This window comes from Tetrahymena thermophila (assembly GCF_000189635.1).
Source record: "Tetrahymena thermophila SB210 genomic scaffold scf_8254777, whole genome shotgun sequence".
NCBI classification, from domain to species: Eukaryota; Ciliophora; class Oligohymenophorea; order Hymenostomatida; family Tetrahymenidae; genus Tetrahymena; species Tetrahymena thermophila.
Genome location: NW_002476535.1, coordinates 372,248 through 397,834, shown reverse-complemented (window position 1 = coordinate 397,834; position 25,587 = coordinate 372,248). Strand labels below are relative to the sequence as shown.

At 23.0% G+C, this 25,587-nt stretch overlaps 5 protein-coding genes across 5 annotated transcripts; 2 read left to right on the top strand and 3 right to left on the bottom strand. All coding sequences in view use genetic code 6, as the record gives it.

The window, feature by feature from the left end:
• Positions 1–1,185: 1,185 nt before the first annotated feature.
• Positions 1,186–5,769, top strand: TTHERM_00371120 (CD36 family protein; the record flags this gene model as incomplete). Its single annotated transcript, XM_001009542.3, has 11 exons — positions 1,186–1,699; positions 2,059–2,142; positions 2,288–2,718; positions 2,773–2,932; positions 2,987–4,049; positions 4,292–4,661; positions 4,720–4,777; positions 4,833–4,945; positions 5,022–5,212; positions 5,358–5,496; positions 5,554–5,769. The coding sequence occupies 11 exons, from the start codon at positions 1,186–1,188 to the stop codon at positions 5,767–5,769; spliced, it is 3,339 nt and encodes a 1,112-aa protein (XP_001009542.2).
• Positions 5,770–6,300: 531 nt separating this feature from the next.
• On the bottom strand, positions 6,301–9,320 carry TTHERM_00371130 (hypothetical protein; the record flags this gene model as incomplete). Its single annotated transcript, XM_001009543.3, has 4 exons — positions 6,301–7,497; positions 7,686–7,859; positions 8,308–8,973; positions 9,114–9,320. The coding sequence occupies 4 exons, from the start codon at positions 9,318–9,320 to the stop codon at positions 6,301–6,303; spliced, it is 2,244 nt and encodes a 747-aa protein (XP_001009543.1).
• Positions 9,321–9,924: 604 nt separating this feature from the next.
• Positions 9,925–17,682, bottom strand: TTHERM_00371140 (WD domain, G-beta repeat protein). Its single transcript, XM_001009544.2, has 2 exons — positions 17,255–17,682; positions 9,925–16,737 (listed from the first exon to the last, which is right to left on the bottom strand). Exons 1-2 carry the CDS (start codon positions 17,533–17,535, stop codon positions 10,053–10,055), a joined length of 6,966 nt encoding a protein of 2,321 aa, XP_001009544.2. The 5' UTR covers positions 17,536–17,682; the 3' UTR covers positions 9,925–10,052.
• A 4,116-nt stretch (positions 17,683–21,798) lies between these two features.
• Positions 21,799–22,383, top strand: TTHERM_000371139 (transmembrane protein, putative; the record flags this gene model as incomplete). The annotated part of the gene is made up of 1 exon (XM_012796002.1): positions 21,799–22,383. One exon carries the CDS (start codon positions 21,799–21,801, stop codon positions 22,381–22,383), a length of 585 nt encoding a protein of 194 aa, XP_012651456.1.
• Positions 22,384–24,348: 1,965 nt separating this feature from the next.
• TTHERM_000371138 (transmembrane protein, putative) lies at positions 24,349–24,692 on the bottom strand (the record flags this gene model as incomplete). Its single annotated transcript, XM_012796001.1, has 2 exons — positions 24,349–24,399; positions 24,459–24,692. The coding sequence occupies 2 exons, from the start codon at positions 24,690–24,692 to the stop codon at positions 24,349–24,351; spliced, it is 285 nt and encodes a 94-aa protein (XP_012651455.1).
• Positions 24,693–25,587: the final 895 nt, after the last annotated feature.

Sequence of the window (25,587 nt, the reverse complement as noted above, 5' to 3'; positions counted from 1 at the left end):
TTTTACGTAATATACAGCTTAACTATAAATTCATAGATTAAAATTACATCTTACAGTCCAAGTTTACCTCATCTTTAAGTGCTTTTAAAATTTAAATATTAATCCTAGTATTTGAAGTTAAGTAGAATAAAATATTATTGGATAGAAATATAATACTCTCACCAAATTTCCAACTCTCCAATCCATACAATTATAATTAAGACAAATAAAAGGAAGTTTATAGTTTTGAGGTGATAGAAGATAATAGAATTTATTTTTTAAGCATAAATATGTAATATGAGTATAGATTATGGAAGATTGCAACTTATAAAAGACAAAATGTGTATGTAGGTAGCAATTTTAAATAAATTAAAATTGATTATGTGGAAAACTAAAGGATATTAGAGATGTGTAAATTACATATATGTAGGAATCAAACCTACGTCATTTATATTGATAAAAGAATTATAGTATCCTTACTAATAATTAAATTACAGATTTTTCAATTATTTTCTTCTGTTACCATATAATCTAATTTTTACGTTGATATTAAGTATCTTTTTGTGATTTGGAAGCAGTAAGTAAATATCTTTTATAATAATTGATAGCTTCATATATGAGATAAATATGAATTTTACTACATTTTTAAATTTGCATCTATAGTTTTTTTTGTATATCTTACGAACATGGAAAAAATAAATCTATCAAGCTTAATAAATTTACAATTACTAAGTTATCTATGTACTTAAAAATTATAAAGAAGTTTGATAAAAGCAAATTAAATCAACCGGTAAGTAAATATACAAAAATTTGAAAATACACAAAAGTTGAAGTAAATAAAGAGAGTGTGATTTAATTTGGAAGAAAATAATAAGGGAAAATAATAATGTTTTTATGAGAATAATTGGTTTTAGAAAGAACATATTGATTAATTAATTAACTATAAGTAAAATAAAGTATGTAAAATAAACTATAATTTTTAATTACGAAAAAAAATAAAATTGTCATCACAAAAGACAGATAGCTATTATCTACAACAAAAATTATTATTGATAAAGAGCAATCAAAAAAGAGCAATTATTAATCAAAAAAAAATTTAATAGAGAAATCAATCACACGCACTTTCAGACCTTAAATCAAAAGCTATAAAAAGGATAAAGTAATTAAAAAAGCTTGTGAGAAAAAAGGACAAAAAATAGCAATAAAATGCAAAACAATACAAATTAGAATGTTAGCTAGCCTAACTCATAATAGCAACACCCCTATAATGTGGAATAGACTAACTAATCTAATACAAGAGATAACTATCATTATGAAAAGGGTATGAGAGCCTTAAGAAAATATAAAAAAATTGCATGGTTTACAGGCATTTGTGGATTTTTGCTTTTAATCGTAGGCATAGTTATGCCTATTATATTAATAAACTTCATCAAAGACTAGGCTAAATAATAAGTTGTGATGCAGTAAAGCAATTATGATTAATGGGGATAAATTCCTGGAGATACTGGAATGGTCTTGGAGCGTCAGTTTACTTTTTTTAACTGGACTAATGCAGAAAGATTCTTTATCTATGGTGATAAGCCTACTTTGAATGAAAGCTAGACAGTCTACTACTAAGAGTTTTAAAACTTTACTAATCCTTAATACAATGAAGATGGCTCTATTGTCAGTTATCAGTTTTAGGAATTTTTTTTACCAATCAAAGGTTCTACTGGCGAAGGTAATTTTAAAAATTTTAATTTCTCATTAAAAAATATTTCAAATATCTAAATATCGTTCGTTCGTTCGTTTTCAATTTGCTTAAGCTACTTAAGCAAATAAAAATCAATTATTTTAAACTTCTCTAATAAAAATATCTTAAGAAATCTCCAAAACAACAATTTTTAATCAAATGACCTAAAAGAATTAAGTTAAGCAAGAAAGGCATCAAATTTACTATTTTTATAGCAAATATGAATAAAAATTTATTTTTATCATAAATTTGGCTCCATTTTTATAAAAAACCTATTCTTTTCATATTTTTTATTCTTTTAATTTATCTTTATTCGAAATAAACGAGTAACCTTTAAATTTAAATAGAACTTCAAACCGTGGTAAATCTTGGTCCTATGGGTTTCTGGTATTAAATAAAACAAGCCTCAAGAGTTCAAGTTGGTTCTCAAGGTAAAATATTTTCATTTATTTACCAAAACATAAATTTAATTAATAACAAATATTTTAATTTATGATATATCTGAATTAATTTAATATTTTTATTTAATTATTCGCTTTATCCAATATTAAAATTGTTTTAAACTTTTTATTATAGCTTTCTATGGATTAATTAGCGGATTGGTTGATTAACTTTTAGATACTATCGATATTGGTGTAATGTCTTAGACTTAAATTAATACAATAGATAATTGGAAAAAATTTCTTTAAGTAGGTGATTAATAACCTTTGATATAATAAATAGTAAATGTATAGGACTTTATATTTAATGATCCAAATTACGGTATTCATTCTAACTCCTATATTTGGATGGTTGCTTTTAAGGAAATGATAAGTAGTTAGTAAAATAAACCAACTTGTATGTTCCTAGTTAATTATTTTAAAATAAACTACAATAACCTCTCATCATTCTTTACTATAAAACATGATGATTTCTAAAACAGCATTAATGCAGGAAGGTAATTACTTGTTAAAGGTTAATTTGAGTGTACTTAGACAGATGAGCAACTAATTAGAGCTTGTCTTGCAGTAAAAAATTGATTTGCTTTTTTTTCCCTCACTTAATATATTTTTCTTAAATAGGCTGGGTAATGGTCTGCTACGAAACTAGGTATGTCTATTGTAGAATAGAACAAAACCACAACCGGTTTCCCTGAAATAAATTTTTTTTAGGAAAACTATTTTAAAGATTATATTGATTCTTCTGACGTATATCAGAAAATATAATTTCCTTAGGAGTGGGGTAAATTATTTTTAAAATTAAAAATATAAATTTAATAATATTTTATTTAAATAGCTGAGAAAGTTACTTATTATATTTAAAACCCAGTGGACAATACTGATTTCACAAAAAATACAAACACATTACTTAATTAAGGTAATTTAGGCGTACTTTATACTAACGGAGAGTTATATGATAAAACAAAGGAAATTATTTATCTAAAAACAATTGCTGATCGCTTTGAAATCAATGAACAATACTTTGGGTAAAATTACTTAGATGCTGCTTACTTGTTTTGGGAATATGCAAAATACATAGTTGATATTTTTGCTGAATCAAAAAATTATAAAAATGGTGGTTCTGCTGTTGCAGGTTTAACAGGTGCTGCCAGCTAAGGCTTGTACACAGTATTCTCAGAAACATAAGATATATTAGCCATAACATTAATTTCACCTATGATTAGAATTTACTTCAAATTAAATAATATAGCTGATTGTTAAGCCTTTCAAAATTATGTAAATACAAATTTAAATTCGTAATATCAATTATGTATAGATGCATCACCTTTTAAATAATTTGGATCAGATTAAATGGATTCAATGAAAGTCTTATACGAATGTAATATGTATGGTGGATTCTCAGAATATTGTAATAGTTTAAATGTTCTATTTGGAAATAAAAATTTTATATAACAACTTACTTCTGATGCTTTGCCTTTAATTTAGAAGGCAATATAATTTGCTGATTCATAAATGCAAACTGCTTATAATTGTTAAAATGAGGTCTAAAAAAAATGTTCCTATTATGAAATTGCTGTTAAATAATGGTACAATATGGAAATTATTCGTAACATTCCTCCAATCTTAATATAAGCTGGATTTCCAAATCCAGGTACTGATACTCTAAAGTAATGGGCACATGAATTACCACATGCCTATGAATGGGGTTATTACGTAGAGCATTTCAAAGACACCTTTACCTAACCTCCTCCTTAACTGAGCTATGATCAATTAGTATAACTCTTAGGTTTTGACTATTTATTTTCTGGAACTAGATAAATACAAATGTTCTTGATTGACACAAATTTTGAAACTACCTATTTCTTCTAAGATCCAAACTAGATAAGAGATTATTTAAGGTAAACCAATTTCAAAATCAAATATTTAATTTATTAGAAAAATTTATTTTAATTTTCAAAATTATTCTATCAAATGTAAAAAATGTTATTTTAAAAGTAATTTAATGCAAATTTTATTTATTCTAATTTTGCCTTTCAAAAATACTAACTTTTAAAAAATTTCAATACAAAATAAAAAGCTTTTTTTTAGTTTAAATTTTTTGAGAATTAATAAAAATTACAATATATTTTTTTAAATTAAGATGGATTACAGCATTCACTGCTTTTGGATTAACTCAGACTAGAAAATCTAATGATTTACTCTCTGGATACAAAGATGATTTCTTATATAATATTGCAAGTATGAATCCTCAAGCAGGAGGAGATCCTTCAACTGGATATATGTTAAACTTTAATGATATAAATATGACTGAAACAAGTTAATTCTAATCATAAGCTATGTACACAGGAAAGAGTAATTACGATCAAGTTAGACAATATTAATAAGTAAATGGCTTGGAATACATTTCATTTTTAAAACCTTCATTTGATGGCTTTTAAGTCCACTAAGATTTTGTTACTCCATGGGCCAAAAATATTCCAATTGTTGGTACAGATGCTGGTTCAAATCAAGTAATTATTTATTACAATTTACACTATTAATTTACATGAAATTTATAAATATAAATAGCCTGACGTAGGTAAGCATACTAACCTTCCAATTTTTGTCACAACTGTGTATACAGGAGGTATTTACTTAATTTTTTCGTATTTTCGTTTTTAAAATTTAATATCTACAATTAGGTTATGTTGCAAATACTGGTAAAGAGCAAGAATTCCATGGAATTAATACCTATAAATATGAAATTTCAGGATGCATTATGAGAAATGCTTCAGTATGTTCTTAAAATGCAGATGTAAAATATTATTTAATAATTAATTTCTGACTATTAATAAATTTTAAATAATAATACATAAATAATAAATTAATAGGTTTATTCTTACTACTACGATTATGCTATTAATCTAACTTCCATATTATAAGCCCCAGTATTCAATACTAAGACACATATGTATTAAATGCAACCAAATATGAGTGAAAGAATCGTACTTTATAACAAGGATGGTAATCTATAGTATCCTAATGAATGGGATGACACTTAAATGTATGTAGAGCCTTACACGTAATTTACTTTTTGAATAATTAAAAATTTTAAACAAATTTAATAAAAAATATTTTAAATTAAATTAAATTTAAAAGAACATATAAATTTAATTAAATTTAAGATTTAGTATATTGATTAATACAAATTTATATAAAATAAATAGTGGAGTTTCTCTTGGTATTACTTTGAATCTTTAAGGTGTTTTACTTTTTGAGCCAGATCTTTTATTCAATAAGATTAAAGAACCAGTTATGATTCCATTCTTCTACGTTTATCGTTCTGGTAACTTTACTCAAGCCAAGGTAATATAATAAGTATTATTGAATAATTAATTAACTAATTTTGTTTATTTTGAATAGGTTGATGATATTTACGGAGCTTTGAAAGCTGGTTTACTTATTTAATAATTAGTCCTATATATTGGTTGTTCTCTTGGTGCAATTCTTTTGCTTGCTTTTGCATATTCAATATTTGCAATTAGAAAACTTAAAAAATCTATTAAGCCATCATAACTAGTAGAAGATATTGCTAAAGAAAACGAATAGAGATTATTAAGTTCTCAAACATATCTTTGAAAAAAATAAAAAAAATCATTTAATTTTTTTAATAACAAATATTTAATTGTATTTTAGTAATTAAACTATTACTAAAAGTTTGTATTAATATTTATAAATAAATTGTATATTTTTATATTCTAAATTTTTCTTTTTCTTTTTATTCATATAAGTTAAACAATTAATTTTATTAAAAAAATTTATTTCTGTTTTTGAAACAATTTTTTTAACATTATTAAAAAAACAAATAATTTAACAGCTTTATTTTTTGTTTGTTGTTTTTTCCATTATTCGAAATTCCTCTTTTTCTACCATATAAATTATTTGTTTAATGCTTCTTGAACAGGAATTTATTAAAAAATAGCTTGACTAAAAACCTTTAAAAATTGTATATAACAAATAGCATATACAAGTAATAATATAAAACTATTAATTACATAAAATGAAAATATAATTAGATAAATATATATCTTCTATATATTTTATCGATTATTTTTTATATTTACAATTCAAAAAATAAATTTAGAACCATTTTTATTTACAAATTTTTCTTCATTTTTTCTTTTGTGGTGATTTTTATATTTTATTCTATATTTGGAGACTACTTTAAGAATTTTAATGTTAGGATTGCATTATTGAATTTTTTTATTAAGAGAAGGAGGGATCTTCTTTTTTGAGAAGGTTAATAATATATTTTAAATTTTAACCATATTCAATGTCGTTTTAGTTATCAAGATCTTTGAGTGGACTGATTTATGTATTTAGAACTTCAAATTTGCTGGCTGAAGAAAGCTTATTTGTTTATGCTTTGATATTCTGTACTGTCATAGTATAGTTCAAAGCAGATTTTTTCAAGGGAGAATGATTTAGCTTGGGGGATCTGATATTGTAAGTGAGGTTTACATTTGCTTTTTATGGAGAAGAGGTTTGCTCTTCTTATTTTTAAGCAGATTTTTAATTTAAGAGGTTGATTGATTGCGATAATTTATTTGAATTAACTAGGTTAGAAGTACTATTTTACAAGCTAAGATTCTGTTGATTCTATTTTTAATTGGAAGCAGCTAATCTATTTTGCTCTATCTGAGAGGTTGAAGCTCTTTAAGGGGAATTACTTGGTTTTATTTTAACTATGCTAGATCTATTTATTTATAAATCTTCTTAACTGCTTTGATTTCCATCTGTTATTAAAATATGATAATTGTTTTCCTTCTAAGTATCATTTGTTGCTTTCGTGGATAATCCGAGAATACTTTTATTATTTGGGTTTTTTTCTTTATTTTTACTTAATATTATTGATTTTGAAGTGTTTAGACCATTTGATTTCTTATTTTCAGGAGTTTAAATAGTTATATTGTTAATATTACTAGTATTTGTTAAATTCCCATTGTTATTATTGTTTAAAAAAGAACAATTGCTCAACGAAAGTTAATTTGTATTATTGGATATGTTTTTTTAAATATGAATGCTTTGATTAAGTCCTGAGCTATTTTGTAAAAAACCTTCTTTTGTAAGTGTCTTATTAGAAATAATACTGTTTTAAAGCTAAAGTGATTTATTTAGCTACTCACCCTGATTTTTAAATGAAGGCACTTAGTTATTTGATTGTTATACTTCTTTGATGGGATCTAAGGTATTTGGTACTTTCCCTTACTAAGGTGTCAAATTTCTAGGAGTTGTATCTATTATATTCTTAATTGGAGTTCTTTGTTTCATCCTTTCTTCTAAAGGAACTTTTATTCCATTACACATCTAAGTTAATTAAATTATTTATAATCATTAAATAAATTATTAAAATAAGGTATAAAACATTAAAATTTACAGTTAATAAATATGTTAAAAATGTTATTTATTTATATTAAATATTTATTTTAGTTATATTTTTATTTATTAAATTAAAAAATAATTAATTATTTCATAAAATTATTTTTGAAAATTACTTTAAAAAATAGTTTTTCAGAGTTTTAATTTATTTTAGGTCTAAATGGAGAATTAGAGAAACTTTCTTTTAGTCTTTATTCCTCTCTCTATTTCTTTTCTTTCATTCTAGAATAAAGTCTACTAACTACATTTTGCATATTTTAAGGGTCATAATCATTTTTCAAAGAAGGAGACTAATTAATTATTTAATAAATTAGATATTTATCAAGTTAAAATATTTGAGAAAAATTCAAAACATATTGCAAATAAGATATTGAATTAATTTAAATTATCCAAAATTATAATTTAGCTTTAAAAAAATATTTGCTACGTTAAATTATAAATTCTGATTATTAAGAATAAATAAATATATTCTAAATTGAAAAACAAATGGTTATCTTTAAATACCAAATAATTTATTTTTTTATTGATTCTTTATACTTCAGTATAAAAAAATTCTCATACTTTAAGAGTTCAATCAATCTACTATTAACGGATACAATTTAAGCAATAAAATTTATTATGATTTTTCTCAATTTTCACGAAAAATTGATTAAAAAAAATTTGAAAATTAATTTATTGGCTATTTTTAAATGGAAAGTATTTTATGTAGGTTATTGAGAATCTTTGCAAATTTTGTACTTTTTCAAGTATGTTTTAAGTGGAGCGGTTTATCACTGGTCGAAAAGTATGTATCTCTTTTGTTTTCATTTCTTTTTCTGCTTGCCTTTATTTGATTTATGATATTTTTTTTTCATCCCAATCTTTCATTTCTTTGAGAAACTCATCCCAATTTTATTATTGTCTGTTTTTATGTTACATGATTTTAAATTTATGCTCTTTAATTTATGGATGAAATGATGGTATTGGCTCTTCAACTTTGGGATACATCCCTTTTGTTCTCATTATTGTTTCTTCATGGCGCTGTTTGATTTCATCCAATCTTTTGTATATAGGTTTATATTCACCATTTTTTTACTTCTTATTTATTATCGCCTTTGTTCTTGAGGAAAGAGCTGGCGATTTACTCTTACTCTTACCAAAATTAGCACTTTTATTTAAAATACTGCTTTGACACATTGATATATTCCTACTATCAGCATTACTATTTCTTGCTCCCTAAATTCTTTATTACTCAGCAGAAATACCCTAATGCATTCTATTTATCACATTTTTCAAATCAAATCCTGTAATTGGCTTAGATATTTCTTAATCTGTCAATATTTATAGTTAGTTATTTAAATCTTAGTCTTTCATGACCTTTATTATGTTTTGCATCAAATCTGATGTTTGGTCAACTAGTCCTACCTAGTTTTTTTTAAATTACATCCTAAGAAATCCAATAATTAATTATAAAAATTAACAAAAAAGTTGCATAAAAAAGATTTTTTTCATTAAGTAAATTGTACTATTATTCTAGTTGCTTAATGTTATTAAAATAAATTTACATCAGGGATATTTTAGCTGTTTGAAATCATTTATTTATATTTTTATTCCGTCTAATCTTCCTCATTATTTTGATAATCCTGAGATCTACTTTCACTAAAATCATCTGTTTTCTTTGCTTTCTATTTACTAGTTTATTTCATTATTTAAGCTAGCTATTCCTAGACTTTTTTCAAGTCTTCCGACATAAGAGGACCAGAGAAGCTCATTTTATGAAGGATAGAAAAAAACGCAATAAATTGGTTATAAAACTATTTTGTTATTCCTAACTAACAAAAACTTAAGCTAAAATATTAACTTTGATTATTTGTTTGTGTGTCTCTAAAAATAAAGGAAAATAAATTTATGAGATATTAACAATTAATTAATTGCTTTAAATTAAAATCTATAAATACTATAAATTTTGTTTGTAATTGCAATCAAGTTAAGTTTGCATATGAATTTAGTTTTTTGCGCATATTTCTTTTTTCTTGTTTTAACCACTTAAATATACTTTAAATTTCCATTCATACCACTATTATAATTTTTATTTTTAATTTTTATTATTCTTCTTCTAAAATCATCTTTTTTTCCATTCATTTTATAATCATTTTGATACTAACATAATATTATTTTACCTAAAAAGCATTTTAAAAATTTTAATAAATAAATTTATTTATTAATTTTAAAATTAAAATTTAATATTTTTAATTTATTGCAACAAAATTTTCCTTTATAACTATGTAAAATAAAGTAAAGAAAATATTTATTGATAAATAATACTATTAATATTATTATTAAATTTGTATTTATATAAAATTTTATATTGTTATTTGTATAGTGCACTGTCTGTTTTAAGTACATACGATATATAAAATATAAATTCTGAATAATAACTTACTAAAAAATATTAATAAGATCAAACAAATTTATAATATTTAGTTTAATATTTATAATAATGTTCAAATGGTATATTAACAATTAAGCTATTGCATAATATTGCATCCTTATGAACCAACACACAAAAATTTACCATCTGAAGAAAATGCAATACTTGAAACTGTTTCTGCAAAACATTCCATTTAATTCATTAGTTCAAAATTGTTTTCTGTACTCCATATCTTGCAAGTTTTATCTTCAGAACCAGTAGTGAGCTATTTGCTATCAGTTGAAAAAGCAATAGAATTCACTTGTTTAGTATGACCTCTTATTATTTAGATTAATTCAAAGTCTTTTAATGCATCCCAAATTTTGCAAGTATTATCTTCAGAACTAGTTGCTAAGTATTTACCATCAGGAGAAAAGGTAACTGATTTTATTTCTCTATTATGAGCTTTTATAGTAATTAAAAGCTCAAAACTTTTTTCTGTATTCCATATTTTGCATGTTTCATCCTCAGAACCAGTTGCTAAAAACTTACTATTTGGAGAGAATGCAACAGAATTTACATATCTAGTATGGCCTTCCAGTGTTTTAATCATTTCAAAAGTATTCTATGCATTCCATATCTTGCAAGTGCTATCTACAGAGCCAGTTGCTAGATATTTATTATTTGAAGAGAAAGCTACTGAACAAATATAACTAGTATGATCTTTGATTGTCTTTACTATTTCAAAACCCTTTTCAGTGCTCCATATTTTGCAGGTGTTATCTTCAGAACCAGTAGCTAAATATTTACCATCAAAAGAAAATGCAACTGAAGTTACAGTATTTGTATGATCTCTTATAACATGGATAAGCTCAAAGTCTTTTTCTACATCCCAAATGCAAGTATTATCAGAACTAGTAGCAAGATATCTACAATCCTTAGAAAAAGCAGCACATTTTATTTTTTCAGTGTGGCTTTGTATAGCATTTATTATTTCAAAACCTTATCCTAGATTCCAGATTTTACAAGTTTTATCATGCGAGCCTGTTGCTATAAACCTACCATTTGAAGAAAAAGAAACAGAATTTATATGTTCAAAATGACCTTGTATTGTATCGACAAGCTCAAAACCCTTATCGATATTCCATATTTTACAAGTTTTGTCCTAAGAACCTGTTGCTATAAATTTGCTGTCAGCTGAAAAAGATACTGAATACACAGAGCTTATATGACCTTGTAATGTAGTTACAAGCTCGAAATTTTTCTGTACATCCCATACTTTGCAAGTATTATCATTAGCTGCCGTTGCCATGTATTTGCCGTCTTTAGAAAAAGTAATTTACTTTATTATTTCTTCATGGCATTTGAATTAATTGACTTCATTAAAATTAGACAACAAATCATATACTATGCAACTACCATACATACTTGCTACCACATATTTATTATCTATGGAAAAAGAAACTGAAACCAAACTGCTTCTAATATTAATTGAAGTGATAATCTCAAAATCTTTATGCACATTCCAAATCTTCAAAAAATTATCCCAGCAGGCAGTTGCCAAGTATTTACTATCAGCAGAGAAAGCTATTGAAGTCAACTAAAAATTATTAGAATCAATATTTTTCACTAATTAAAAACCTTTTTCAACACTCCATACCCTGCATGTCTTATCATAAGAGCCAGTAGCGAGATATTTACCATCTGGTGAAAATGTAACTGAATCAACATAGTGGGTATGTTCTTTAATTGTATAGACTAATTAGAAGTTTTTATCTACATCCCATATTCTGCAAGTGTTATCATCAGAGCCAGTTGCAAGATATTTACAATTTGGAGAAAAAGTAACAGACTTCACAGGTGCTGAATGACCTTGTAAGGAATTAATTATTTCAAATTATTTTTCTAAATCCCATATTTTGCAAACTTTATCTTCAGAACTTGTTGCTAGATATTTATTATCCCAAGAAAAAGCTACTTACTCAATAGTTTCTTCGTGTCCTAATATCGTTTTAACAAGTTAAAAGTCCTACTCTGTATTCCAAATCTTGCAAGTTTAATCCCTAGAGCCAGTAGCCATGTATTTACCATTATCAGAAAAAGAAACTGAAGTAATCTAACGATTATGATCATTAATAATTTTGATTAAATCGAAATTCTTCTCAAGATCAAATACTGTACAATCTTTTTAATCATTAATTGTTATGAAGTATTTATCGTTTGGAGAAAATATAAATAGTGTTATGCTAGCAGTATTGATTTCTTAAGATTTAATAAATTCTTCATTTGTTTTATTATAAACTATTAACGAATAGTCGTGATAAGTAATCAATATGTTAGCTTTTCTGGATAATTTTGCATTTGTACCAATAATAGATATTTCTTTGAAATCTAAATTTAAATTTCCAAAATAGTTTTTATTATTCTATAATTAAATAACAATTGAGTTATTTTCAACATCTAAATTTGTAACAAATTCTTAAAATCTTTTAATTTTGTGAATTTAAAGATCTTTTGAGTTTACCAAAAACAATGTTGCCTTTGCTGTAACGGCTACTTGATCGCTAGAACATATCTTTAATTGATTTAAAGGTGATTTAGTAATTCTTTTAGTCTATTCCAAATTGAATTGCTTTTATTCACTGCTTCCTATTTTAAATTTAGAGATATATCCTTGGTTGCTAACTGTAATAAGTGTGTTTCCTTGAAAGATAATTTTATTAACATTAAAAATGTTATCTGTAGAAAAGACTTCTTAATTAGCATCGAAATTAGCTTACTCAATAAATGAAGATTCAATTGAAACACTTTAAATATTTTTTAATAGTGCATGATTTAAATTGCACTAATCAAAAATAATTTTGTAATATCTATTATTTTAATTGTAAAGTGTAGAAAGAGAGCATTGACTAAGCACCAAATTATGAAAGGAAAAATTTGAAATAAAAATAGCAGAAAGTAAATTAGACGATCCTGTATCAATTAAACTTTTTTGGTCAAACTTTTCAATATGAGACCTTCTTATATATTAAAAGTATCTGTTATTTTTTTCGATTTCATTAGACTCATAAGATTTTTTGAAATCGCAATTATTTTTGTCATAATTAATTAATTTGAAAAGTTTTAATAGAATTTGTTATTCTGATTGGTTGTATCCCCTATTCATAATTGTTTTTTGATTTATACTAAACTTTTAAAGCTCTTCCATAGATAGCTTGTGAATATTTTCTTTATGTATGTCAAAATCAAACTTCATCGCTCTAGCTGCAAAATATTCGAAAATAGATTTGTGCCTAAATTCAAATTCAGAGGATAAGTTATCTGCCTAATTTTTTTAAGATTAATTTTATTTTTGCTTGGATTTATTTCCATCAAGCTAATCAATTTGATTGTCTTCATCTAAGATCAGCTATATTCTCGTTATAACTCTAGAATCTATATAATTGTTTAAATGTTCAATAAGCTGCTCTTTTTTTATTTTATTCCTTTATAAACAACTTAAAGTTTCATTTCGTAGAGTGAAATTGATAGATTCTCTCGTAGTAGATAAAAAGTTTGGTTTAATTCCTTTTTATTTGAACATGTGCATAGCAATTGTTTAGAAATACTCAAAATGAGATAATTAAAGTTGATTTATTAAATCTGAATTTTCTTCACATTTTAAATTGAGCTACTAAATAAACATTTCCGAATATTTTTTGAATTGCTGTTAGAAAAACAATTCTTAAATTTCTATTTAATCTGTGGCGGTTTTAAAAATATCTAATATATTTTAGTCATTGAGATCTAGGTCAAGAATCATTCTAGTTGTGAGGTATAAGTTAATTGGCAATTTAAGTAATTAGATAAATTTCTTATTTTCAAAAACAATTTTCTGGAATTTATCATACTAATCAGTGTTAAAATTTTTTTAATTATCTTTCATATTTTGCGTTTTAAACTTTTCTAAATAGAATTCGATATCAGAGTTTGTGATTTTTTCAAGCTTTAAAATAGCAAAAGAATCATTATCTCCTTATCTTCCTTTCTCATCATAATAGTTGAAGTATATTTTTGCATCAGAAACAGATATCTTTTCTAATCTAGAAGTGACAATAACTATTGTGTTTACCCACTCATATATTTTCAGCTCTTAGAAAACCTTAAAGTAGTTTCCTGTGTATTCATCGTAGCCATCTAACATTAATAACTTATTACGTTCAGATTTTTTTAATATTTCAATCTCATTACTTTTTAAGTTTTGAGACTCTAAGAATTTTTCAATAGAAGGCTATTTTATATCTAAAGAATTACATTTGATTATAAGTGGAATATACTCGGCTCTTTCATCTTAAATGTATTCTGAATCACTCTTTAATAACTCGACCTCAATTTTTTTTAAAAGCATTGATTTTCCAGATCCTCCTTCGGCTAATATTGATAAAATTTTGCATGAACCATTATCAACTTTTTACAGCTATGATTAATTTTATTACACCTGGTTATTTGTTGAAGGCTGTACAAAATTTGGTATAAGGAATAGATCAATTATCTACTTTACAGCATCTTTCTCTTCTTTTTTACTACTGCTTTATTCATTAAATTTTTTATTACCATCTTGGTAAATAACTTGTTACTTTATGTACAAATTGATTGCTTCAAGCAATGCATCATCTTTGTGAGCTATTTTATGCTAGTCTTATCTCTATTTGACACTGACTTCCCACATTTAAACAAAACTTATTGCTAATAATTTAGGTATATCTTCTTCTTTTTCTATACTGTTCACAATATTGTTAACTTACTCCTCGTTGTTGACAAGGATACTTAATTTCTTTTTGGATTGTTTTGATTCTTCAACAACCTCTTGATAATATTTATCTATATTGTGAATGAATTAAATCATTTTTAAATTTCCTTTATACACAATTTTTACTTAAATTTATTTTTCTTGTAAGTAATCTATGCAGAGACCAATCATGATTTAGTGATATTGCTGCTTTTCATTTTAAAAGTTTTCGATGATTTAAGCAAAGTGTAGCAGTATAGAAGCTTTTAAGTATCTAAACTGTTCTTTAGTAACTATCAAACTAGCAAGATTTTTAATGTAATCTATGATCCCATTAGAGTATTCCTTGAGTTATAGCTAATTTGCAAAGTTAATTATTAGCTTTTACTTGCCTAGTTCTTTGAGAACTTTGGAAAACCCTTAGAGGTTATCTCTTTTTTAAAGCTTAGTCAACAAATAATTTAATTGCATGTATACGAAAAGAATTATTTCTTAGTTATCTTTATCCTACATGTTGGATGTTTCCTCTAAATAAAAAATAATTTCTTTTTAAGTATCTAAAACATCATCTCCAATCGCTTAAACTTTTCTAAACCACAAAGCACATATCTTATTAGATAGTTTACCTCTATTGTAATTAGTGTATGCTTCTGCACCTATCTATCCTTGCTCCATATTTGACTTCGAAGTGATCTAAGCAAATATTTATTTGACTTCATTCATCATTTTTTTGATGTCATCGAAATTAATGCTAGTTAAATTCTAGACAGCGCCTGCAATACTTACAAAACCAGCACCAAATTTAGCAACTTAAATAATTTTTTCTGCTATTTTACTGATAGTACTTTAATTAGCCTTGTCTAAACCAATCCTCTATTAGTTGAGGGAAATTAAAATTTCTATATATTAATACAGATCTAAGCAAGGATACCTTTTTCTGTTTTCTTTACAATATTTTTACAGTTTTTTTAATTCTTTTTCAACTTCATCTACATCTTCCTGTAAGCTTTGATTGAATTTCTTTTAAATAACAATCAATAGGTAATTGATTATTAAGTTAATCAAATCAACAACTTTATATCTAATTTGCATTTATACTATTTACTCTCTAAAGCGATAAATTGTATCTTGAATCAAAAGCCTTATATGAGTTTCTATTTCTTCGTCGTCAACATATTCATTGGTAAAATAGGCTTCATAATGAGAATCGAAATTATTTTAACGCTTATTAGCTTATTTCTTTTTTGGCTAAGTGTCTTTGTCTTATAATTTAATTTGTTCTGTTTGAAGATCTTACTTGAAATTTGGATCTTATTTTAAAGTTTGTATTTAATTTTCATTCAGCTATTTATCAAATTTGCTAATAGGGTTTACTTAATTAGCTTAACCTTTAGAAAAGCATGATCCTCCTCCTAATATTCTGTTTTCATCATTGTGTCTAAATTAACTTTTGAGACAGCTATTTTCTTAACAACTGTTAAAACTCTAAATTGTTTTAAATTATTATTTCATTTATTTTAGATTAAAGTGAATTTAGTGTGAGCTGCTATGGCTTTCATTACTATTTGTTTGATTTTCTATTAGCTAACCAAAAGGTAGTGTATTTGTTTATCCTTTTAAGCTAGAGATTAGTTCTGCAGAAAAACTATTCTGTTGAAAAATTGATTTACAAACTTTTAAACTATTATTAACTTCTAATTTCTAAATATTATTTTTTTTGTAAGCAAATTTAATCAATGTAGATTTAAATTTTTTATAATCCTTCTTTTAAATCAGATTAAGCAGAGTTTATTTTTAAGTTTGAGAATAAATTTCAACAAGTGATTTTTGTTTGTTTTGAACATTACTTTAAAGCTAGTTTTTATTGCTTTTTGAATAGCTCAACGGTTGTTATGACAATAAATTCTAGCATATTTGTAAAGGGCTTTTTTAATAGTTTTTTAAAACGAATTAATAATTTTTTAAGATACCTTTCATAATTAATTGCTCTTCTTAGCACATTTTCTTACAACTTATTTTTATCATATAAAATAATTAATTAGTATTTCTTTTTATGATTGATATTGAAAATATAAAATAAAATCTCTTTTTTTTTATTTTTTTAATGAAATATATAAGAGAGTTTACTTAAATAGTTAGGTTAATTTAACAACTATTTTTATTTATTTAAATATTTTGTTTTAATTATCTAAATTAAAAAATTAGTTTAATTATTTTCATAGTTTTTTAGTTTTGCTAATTAAATAAATTATATTTTCATGATTTTAAAAAAGATGATAGTCATTTTTTTAAAAACCTGACATTATTTCTTATTGGTTTTTTAAAATTAATTTTAATTTACTTTATTTTAAATATTTATCCCTTCATTTCCATCTATTTATGAAGTATTTTTTTATTTGAAATTTTATTAAATTATTATAAAATCATTTAAACATTTTCTTTTAAATTAGGTAGAATTAATCTTTTAAAATAGTTCAATCTTTATAAAAATAGATTTAAATAAATATTGATTTTTTGAGAAAGTTTACTTATATTTAGAAGATGAGTTCTTTAAAGATAAAACTGAATCTTTATCTTTAATTTTTTAAGCTTGCTTTATCTAGATTTTGTAACTATTTAGACTTGACATAGCTTTATTTGAATATTCAATAACACCCTATGCATCTTTTGATAAAATGTCTTTATCAATATTGATCTTAATATATTCTATTAACTTTTCAATAATGTCAAGTTAGGAATTAATACTTTTGTATTCTTATTTTTTTATCATATCTTTATTTAGTGATTCAGCTCTTTTTATTTCTTTCATTGCTCTTTTCCTCTTATTTAGGTATATATTACCGTTTTTAATATTTTTATTTAACTTAATATAGTAAGACTAACATTTCAAAAAGTTAATTAAATGATAAATAAAAAGAAACTAAATATCCCCAAATGTATTTAATATTGAGTCTTTTTTAAATTTAGAGTAGTTCTACCAGTTTAATGTTATAATTTAAAAGAAAGTTAATAATCATATAAAATGAATTTAATTATTAAATATAAAATTTCTATAAAAATTAATAATAAAAACATTTTTAAAATTATTTTTTTTAGAAAATTTATCAAAAATAAATATAAAACTAAAGGATACACAGAATTCCTATAATTCTTTTATGGATTGATAAATTTATTTACAGCCTTTTATTATTACTATTATCAATTGAAAATTTTGATTAGAATTTATAAAAAAATAAAGCAAAACTTTTTGAAAAAACAATTAAAATCTTTTGCTTCAGATTGATAAAAGCACAGAATTTAAGCTGCTTAAATTCATTAAATTAATAAAAGAATAAAAATGTACATAATAATTATTTATTCAAATATTAATTGAAAGTAAGGAACATCTCTTAAATTAGCAATTTAATGAAAATTAATAAAGTTAATAATTACCTCAAAATTGTTTTATAATAAATTGGACAAATATAAATATATATAAAAAATAAAAATATATAGTACCCAAGTAAGTGAGAGTACTGTCTTTTTCAAACTCGAATAATGACAAAATATTTTATTTAGTAGTTGTTGTTTTAATTTTTTTTAACTTGGTTTTTTTTGGTGTTTATTTATTTATTTTTTTTAAAGTTAAAAATCTAATTAAAATTTTTAATTTTATTAATAAAAATTAAATATTTCATAATGATTTTTTTAGTCTAAATTGATTTAAAATCAATAGTCTTGATATAAATCATAAAGAATTTGAGCAGATTAAAACGTCATGTGATTTGATATATGCTTTGTAAAGCAATTGATACTAAGTATATTTCGAATGTCTAAATCTATTTAATAGAATCTTTCATAAATATAAATTTAAAGTCTAAGAAATTCAGAAGTTTAAGTGAAAGCAAAGCCATTAAATAATCTCTAGTAGTAAATATCTGTTAGTTTTTTCTCTTTTCTCAGTTTATGAAAAATAGATTAAAATAAATTTTCTTATAATTATTTGGAGCTAACTACTAAATCTTCATAAAATTAGGAAAAATATAAATATTCTTATTTAAATTATAATTATTTATTTTAATGCTAGTATTCTAATTGTGTGTGAGCTAAATTGAATATTTCTTTTTTCAAAAACTCACTTCTATTTAAAAAAGGATTTTCCAAAGAATCTTAATTTTTAGGATTTTCTTTATAAAATTTAATTAAAACAATCCTATAGCATTTTCTTTATAATTATAAATTCAATTTTTATATTTCCTCATCTTTATAAATACTAAACACTCTAGTTGTAAATAGACTACGATAAACACATTACAATTCCATTGCAAAGTAAATTAGACTCAATATGAATGTTGAGTAAGTGAATAGATTTTTAAGTTTATTTGTTTTTAACAGCTATTCGCTAAAAATATAGTCTGAATTAAAACTTATAATTATCATAATTCTAAAAATTTAGTTAAAATAACCTAAAACATTTTAAAAGTTTTAAGCTTTAGATACTTTGCTTTTGTATAATATCTGTTTAGTAACACTGAACTTATTTAAAAACAGTGTAAAAACAATAAATCTAATAAGCTATTATGACTGTTAAGTATCTTTCCAAGCCACTTTAGGGTATTTGTATATTAAGAAGAGGGGTATGCTCAAAAAAGAAATTAAGAACTAGTAATATCCCAAGTTTATTCCAAAACAATCTTCATAAAATGTCAAGGTACATAATGTTATATAGAAAGTAACAATAAAATAAAAATACTTGAATACGAGTTGCACTAATTGTCGTTAAATCTATTGGAGGTTAACTATTGATAATATTGAACTATATGAGAAAAAGAGCGCTAAAAACAAAAGAAAATTTATTAAAGCTAACATTTAAGCACTGCTGAGTCCATCATCATTATCTAAAACTCCTAAGCAAAAGAAAAAAATAAACTCCAAAATTACTTAAGGAACCAGCCTTGATGGAATTTTTAGACTCAAAGAGCTACTTACAGATTCAAAGAATGAATCAACCACAAATATGTAAATGAAACCTACTTAAAAAACATCACATATCCAAAAAGTCAAAGAGCTATACCTTCTAAGCAAAATAAAAAGAGTTACAAGCTTATCGATAACAAAGATTGAAAAAAAGGATATGAAATAGGCTAGTTCGTTTCTTTCTATATAAAGCAATATAGCAACTATGATACTATAGATATTTGTTAAGTAAAAGAAAAATGAAATCCAGAATAAAAGCTTGTCACTGTACATTTTCAATATTTTTTTAGAATTGCAGCTTTTTTTAATTAATTTTTTCAGCAAATTTTAATAATTATCATCATCTTAAATACCAATTATTTTATTAAATTAGTAAGCTTTCTTTTTCAAGATATTTATTTCTGATCTTTTTATCTTTCTGATAGCAATCATTTTAAAAATTTTGAGACTCCTACAACTTTTATTTTGTTTTACAGTAAATCTTTAAATAGGTATTCGGATTAATTAGACCAAAAAATAAATTCTGAATCTTTACTAAATTTTTTTTATATTCAAAGATTTTTAATAATAATTATATTTAAATTCATTTAAGTATTTTTAAAATTAAAGTAACAAAAGGTTTTAAACTTTTAGCTATTCTTGTATAATTATTTCTTGAGTAAAAAGTAAAAAAGATAAATAAATATCAACACTTTCTTTGATATTTCCTTATCATTTTTAAATAAATGAAGAAATCTAATAAATAAATGAAAATTTATTTATTTTTTTTTTTAATATACTAAAACTATCATTTCAAAAAATTATTTATTTATTTATTTATTAATTGATAAACAAAAAATTAAATATTCCCTAAAATATACAATATTGAACTTATTATAAATTTAAAGTAGTTCTACTATACAAGTTTAAAGTTATAGTTATAATTAAAAATAAATTTTAAACCAAGTTAATATTCAATAAAGTGTTAATTATAAAATATAATATTTCTATATAAACAGATAATAAAAACATTTTAAAAATTATAAATCTTAATAGTTAAAATGAAAAAATTAACTTATTTAATTAGATTTTATTAAAATAAAATAAAACATAAGTTTTTCTTTCAGTTTTTTTCATTTAGAATCAATAGTCCTAATATAAATCATATAGAATTTGAGCAGACTAAAATGTCATCAGATTTTATATATTTTTAGTAAAGCAAGATATACTAAGTATATTTGCTATATCTAAATTTATTGGGCGAATTACTTCAAGCTATAAAAAATACTATTTAATACTTTCAGAAGTTTGAGTGAAAGTAAAGCCATTAAATAATCTTTCATAGTATATTTTAACAAGTTTGTTCTCACGTAATAACTTGAAAAAAATACTATCTAAATTATTTAGGTATATTTCTGGTAAATTAATAATAGCATATTCATAAAATTAAGAGAAGTATAAAATTTCTTACTTAAATTCTAATTATTTATTTTATAATTTGTATTTTATTTATATCCTAAGTAAATTTAGTATTTCTTCCTTCAAAGCATCACTATTTGTTGTTAAGGGATTTATCAACCTATCTTAATCTTAAGGATCTTCTTTATAAAATGTTATAACAACAATATCATAGCATTTTTTTGATAGAATTAAATTCAATTTTGATATTTATTCTTCTTTTGTTATTTTAAACTTCTTAAATCTAAAAAGGCTTTAATAAACTGATTAGAATTCAGATATAAAATAAATTAAACTTAGTATAAATGTGGTATAAGTGAAGAAGATTTTAAGGTTATTTCCATATAGCATCTACTCACTAAAAACATAGTCTCGATTAAAACTTATTATAAGTAAAATTCTAAAAATCTAGCTAAAATAACCAAAAATGTTTTAAAAGTTTTAAACTTAAGATTTTTTACCATTTTAGGTTATCTATTTTTCTACACTGTATTTGTTCAGAAACTGAGTTGCTAGAATAAATAAAAAAAATCTATCAACTTCTCTTTAATCTTTCCAAATCAATTTTGGATATTTATTCATTAAGAATAACATTATTTGCAAAAAGGCAATTAAAAATTAGTAATATCCCAAGTTAATTCCAAAGCAGTCTTAATAAAAAGTTAAAGTGCATAATGTAATGTAGAAAGTAACAGTAAAATAAAAATACTTAAATACATATTGTATTATTCCTCTAGTATATCTTACTGAGTTTTTAACTATTGATAGTATCGAGCTATATGAGAAAAATAGTGTCAAAAACAAAAGAAAATTGAATACAGCTAATATTTAAGCACAGCTTAGTCCATCACTATTATCTAATACACCTAAGCAAAAGAAAAAAATAAACTCTAAAAATAATTAAGGAGTAAGCCTTGATGGAATTTTAAGAATCAAAGAACCTTCCACATTTTCAAAGAATTAATCAACTACAAATATGTAAATGAAACCTACTTAAAAAATATCACATATCCAAAAAATAAATCTGTCTCTACTTCCAATCATAAAAATCAGAGTTACAAGCTTATCAATTATAAATATTGAGAAAAATGTGATGAAATAAGCTAATTCATTCCTTTCTATATATAGTAGTATTGTAACTACAATACTATATATGTTTGTCAAGTAGTAAAAAAAGGAAATCCAAAATAATAGCGGTTCATTATACATTTTGAATCTTTTTTAATATGTTTTAGAATCTGTATTTTAGTTGTATTGTAATTGAATATATCAAAGATATTTTTTTATTATATAATTTCAATTAAGTATAAAAAGGGTATTTTTAATTAATGCACTTAGAGCTTTGTGATGTACTATTTTCTCATATTCTGTCTATAATTTAATAAACTGTGTCTCCAACAATTTTTCATTATTTTTTGAAGAAATTTTATATATCAAACAATTTATTTGAATTTAAGCATTTTAAAAATAAATTCAACCATATAAAATATTTTAGGGTTAATTAGTTGTATTTTATAAAAAATAATTCCTACTCTTTTAGTAGAACATCAATATAATTAGAGTCAGTTCTACTAGTTAAGTTACAATTTAAATGGAGTTAAAATTTCAAATAAAAATAATAATTATTTCAAAATTTTTTAGTAATAAATTGATGAAATACAAATATATATCAAAAAATAAAAATCTAATTAAATATTGATACTAAGCTTATTTTGAATGTCTAAATCTATTTAATAGGATAAGGATATTTAATTTAAATTAAAAACTATTTAAAAAGCTTTATAGCTTTTAGACTATTGATAGTTCAGTCTGTAATGTTAGTAATCAATTTGTTATAAATTTCAAAATAATTAAAATTTTTAATAATTATTTTTGATAAATTCTATTTAGTATTGCTTTGTTATGTTTTTTTTTTTTACAGCTCTGTTTTTTAAGCCTGATTTTTATCAGCATTAGTAAGCATTATTAATTAGAAATTAATTTATAAAAATGGATTGGGATTTAGTTTTAAATCACTTCTTAATACTTAAAATTATTTTAAAAGTTTTATTAAAAAATGTAATTTTGATCTCATTAAAAAAAAATAAATTCTTATTTATCCTTTTAAATTTATAATAAATATTAAAAAAGGAATTTAAATTTATATATTAGATTAAAATGTGTAGATTTCTTAATAAAAATTTTAATTTAATTTTGTTTATTTTTTAGAGAATAAATAAATATTAAATAAATTTTTTTAATTATATATATAGTTAAAAAAAACAAACTATATATTTAATAAGATAAGTTTTTCTTCCAGTTTGTTTCATTTTAAATCAATAGTCCTAATATAAATCGTAAAGAATTTGAGCAAACTAAAATATCATGAGATTTTAAATATTCTTTGTAAAACAAGTTATACTAAGTATATTTGATATATCTAAATTTATTGGGCGAATTATTTTAGGCTATAAAAAATGACATTTAATACTTTCAGAAGTTTGAGTGAAAGTAAACCCATTAAATAATCTTTCATAGTATATTTTCACAAGTTTTTTCTTACGCATTAACTATAAAAAAATATATTATTCTTCTTTTAGGTATATTTCTGGTAAATTAATAATAGCATATTCATAAAATTAAGAAAAGTATAAAATTTCATCCTTAAATTCTAAGTATTTATTTTATGATTTATATTTTATTTATATCCTAAGTAAATTGAGTATTTCCTCCTTCAAAGCATCTCTATTTGTTATTAAGGGATTTATCAATCTATCTTAATCTTAAGGATCTTCTTCATAAAATGTTACAATAACAACATCATAGTTTTTTCTTGATAGTATCAAATTCAATTTTGATATTTGCTCTTCTTTTTTTATTTTAAACTTTCTAAATCTAAAAAGACTATGATAAACTGATTAGAATTCAAATATAAAATAAATTAAACTAAGTATGAATGTTGTATAAGTGAAGAATGCTTTAAGTTTATTTCCATTTAGCATCTGCTCACTAAAAACATATTCTCGATTAAAGCTTATTATGAGTATAATTCTAAAAATCTAGCTAAAATAACCAAAAATGTTTTAAAAATTTTAAACTTAAGATTTTTTACCATTTTATGTTATCTACTTTTCAATACTGTATTTGTTCAAAAACTGAGTTGTAAGAGTAAAAATAAAAAGCCTATCACTCTCTCTTTTATCTTTCCAAACCTATTTTGGATACTTATTAATTAAGAATAACACTATATTCAAAAAAGCAATTAAGAATTAGTAATATCCCAAGTTAATTCCAAAGTAATCTTTATAAAAAGTTAAAGTGCTTAATGTTATGTAGAAAGTAACAGTAAAATAAAAATACTTAAATACATATTGTATTCTTTCTCTAGTATATGTTACTGAGTTGTTAAATATTGAAAATATTGAACTATATGAGAAAAAGAGCGTCAAAAACAAAAGAAAATTGAATACAGCTAATATTTAAATACAGCTTAGTCCATTATCGTTATCTAATACACCTAAGCAAAAGAAAAAAATAAACTCTAAAAATAGTTAAGGAGCTAGCCTTGATGGAATTTTCAGGACCAAAGAACATTACACATTTTCAAAGAATTCATCAACCACAAATATGTAAATGAAACCTACTTAAAAAATATCACATACCCAAAAAATAAGCCTATCTCTACTTCCAATCATAAACATCAGAGTTACAAGCTTATCAATAATAAATATTGAGAAAAATGTGATGAAATAAGCTAATTCATTCCTTTCTATATATAGTAGTATTGTAACTACAATGCTATATATATTTGTCAAGTAGTAAAAAAAGGAAATCCAGAATAATAGTTATTATTTATACATTTTGAATCTAAAAAAATCTTTTTTTGAATCTTTATTTTAGTTGTTTTGCAACAGAATATATAAAAGATATTTTTTAATTATATAATTTCAATTAAGTTTAAAAAAGTATTTTTAATTAATGCACTCAGATATTTTGTGATGTATTATTTTCTTTTACTGTCTATAATTTAATAAACTGTGTCTCCAACAATTTTTATTCTTTTTTGAAGAAATTTTATATATCAAACTATTTATTTTGGCACTTTTTTTTGGGTAAAAAAAATACTTAGGGAATGCCTTAATTAATGAGCATTTACAGTATATTATATTTTTTAGTTTATTTTAAAACATATTTTGTTTTTACATATGATAACAAATAGGATCATACTTAACTGAAATTTATTCTAATTTTTTTTTAATTTCAAAACTTAAGAGATACACAAATTTCCTATAATTTTTCTGAGGGTTGAGAAATTCATTTATAGTCTTTTTTTATTTCTATTTTCTCAATTGAAAATATTGACTAAAATTTATAAAAATAATAAAGAAAAACTTTTTAAATAAGCAATTAAAATCTTATGCTTGGCGTTGATAAAAGCTCAGAATTTAACTCTTATAATTACATACAAATAATAAAAGAATGAAAAATA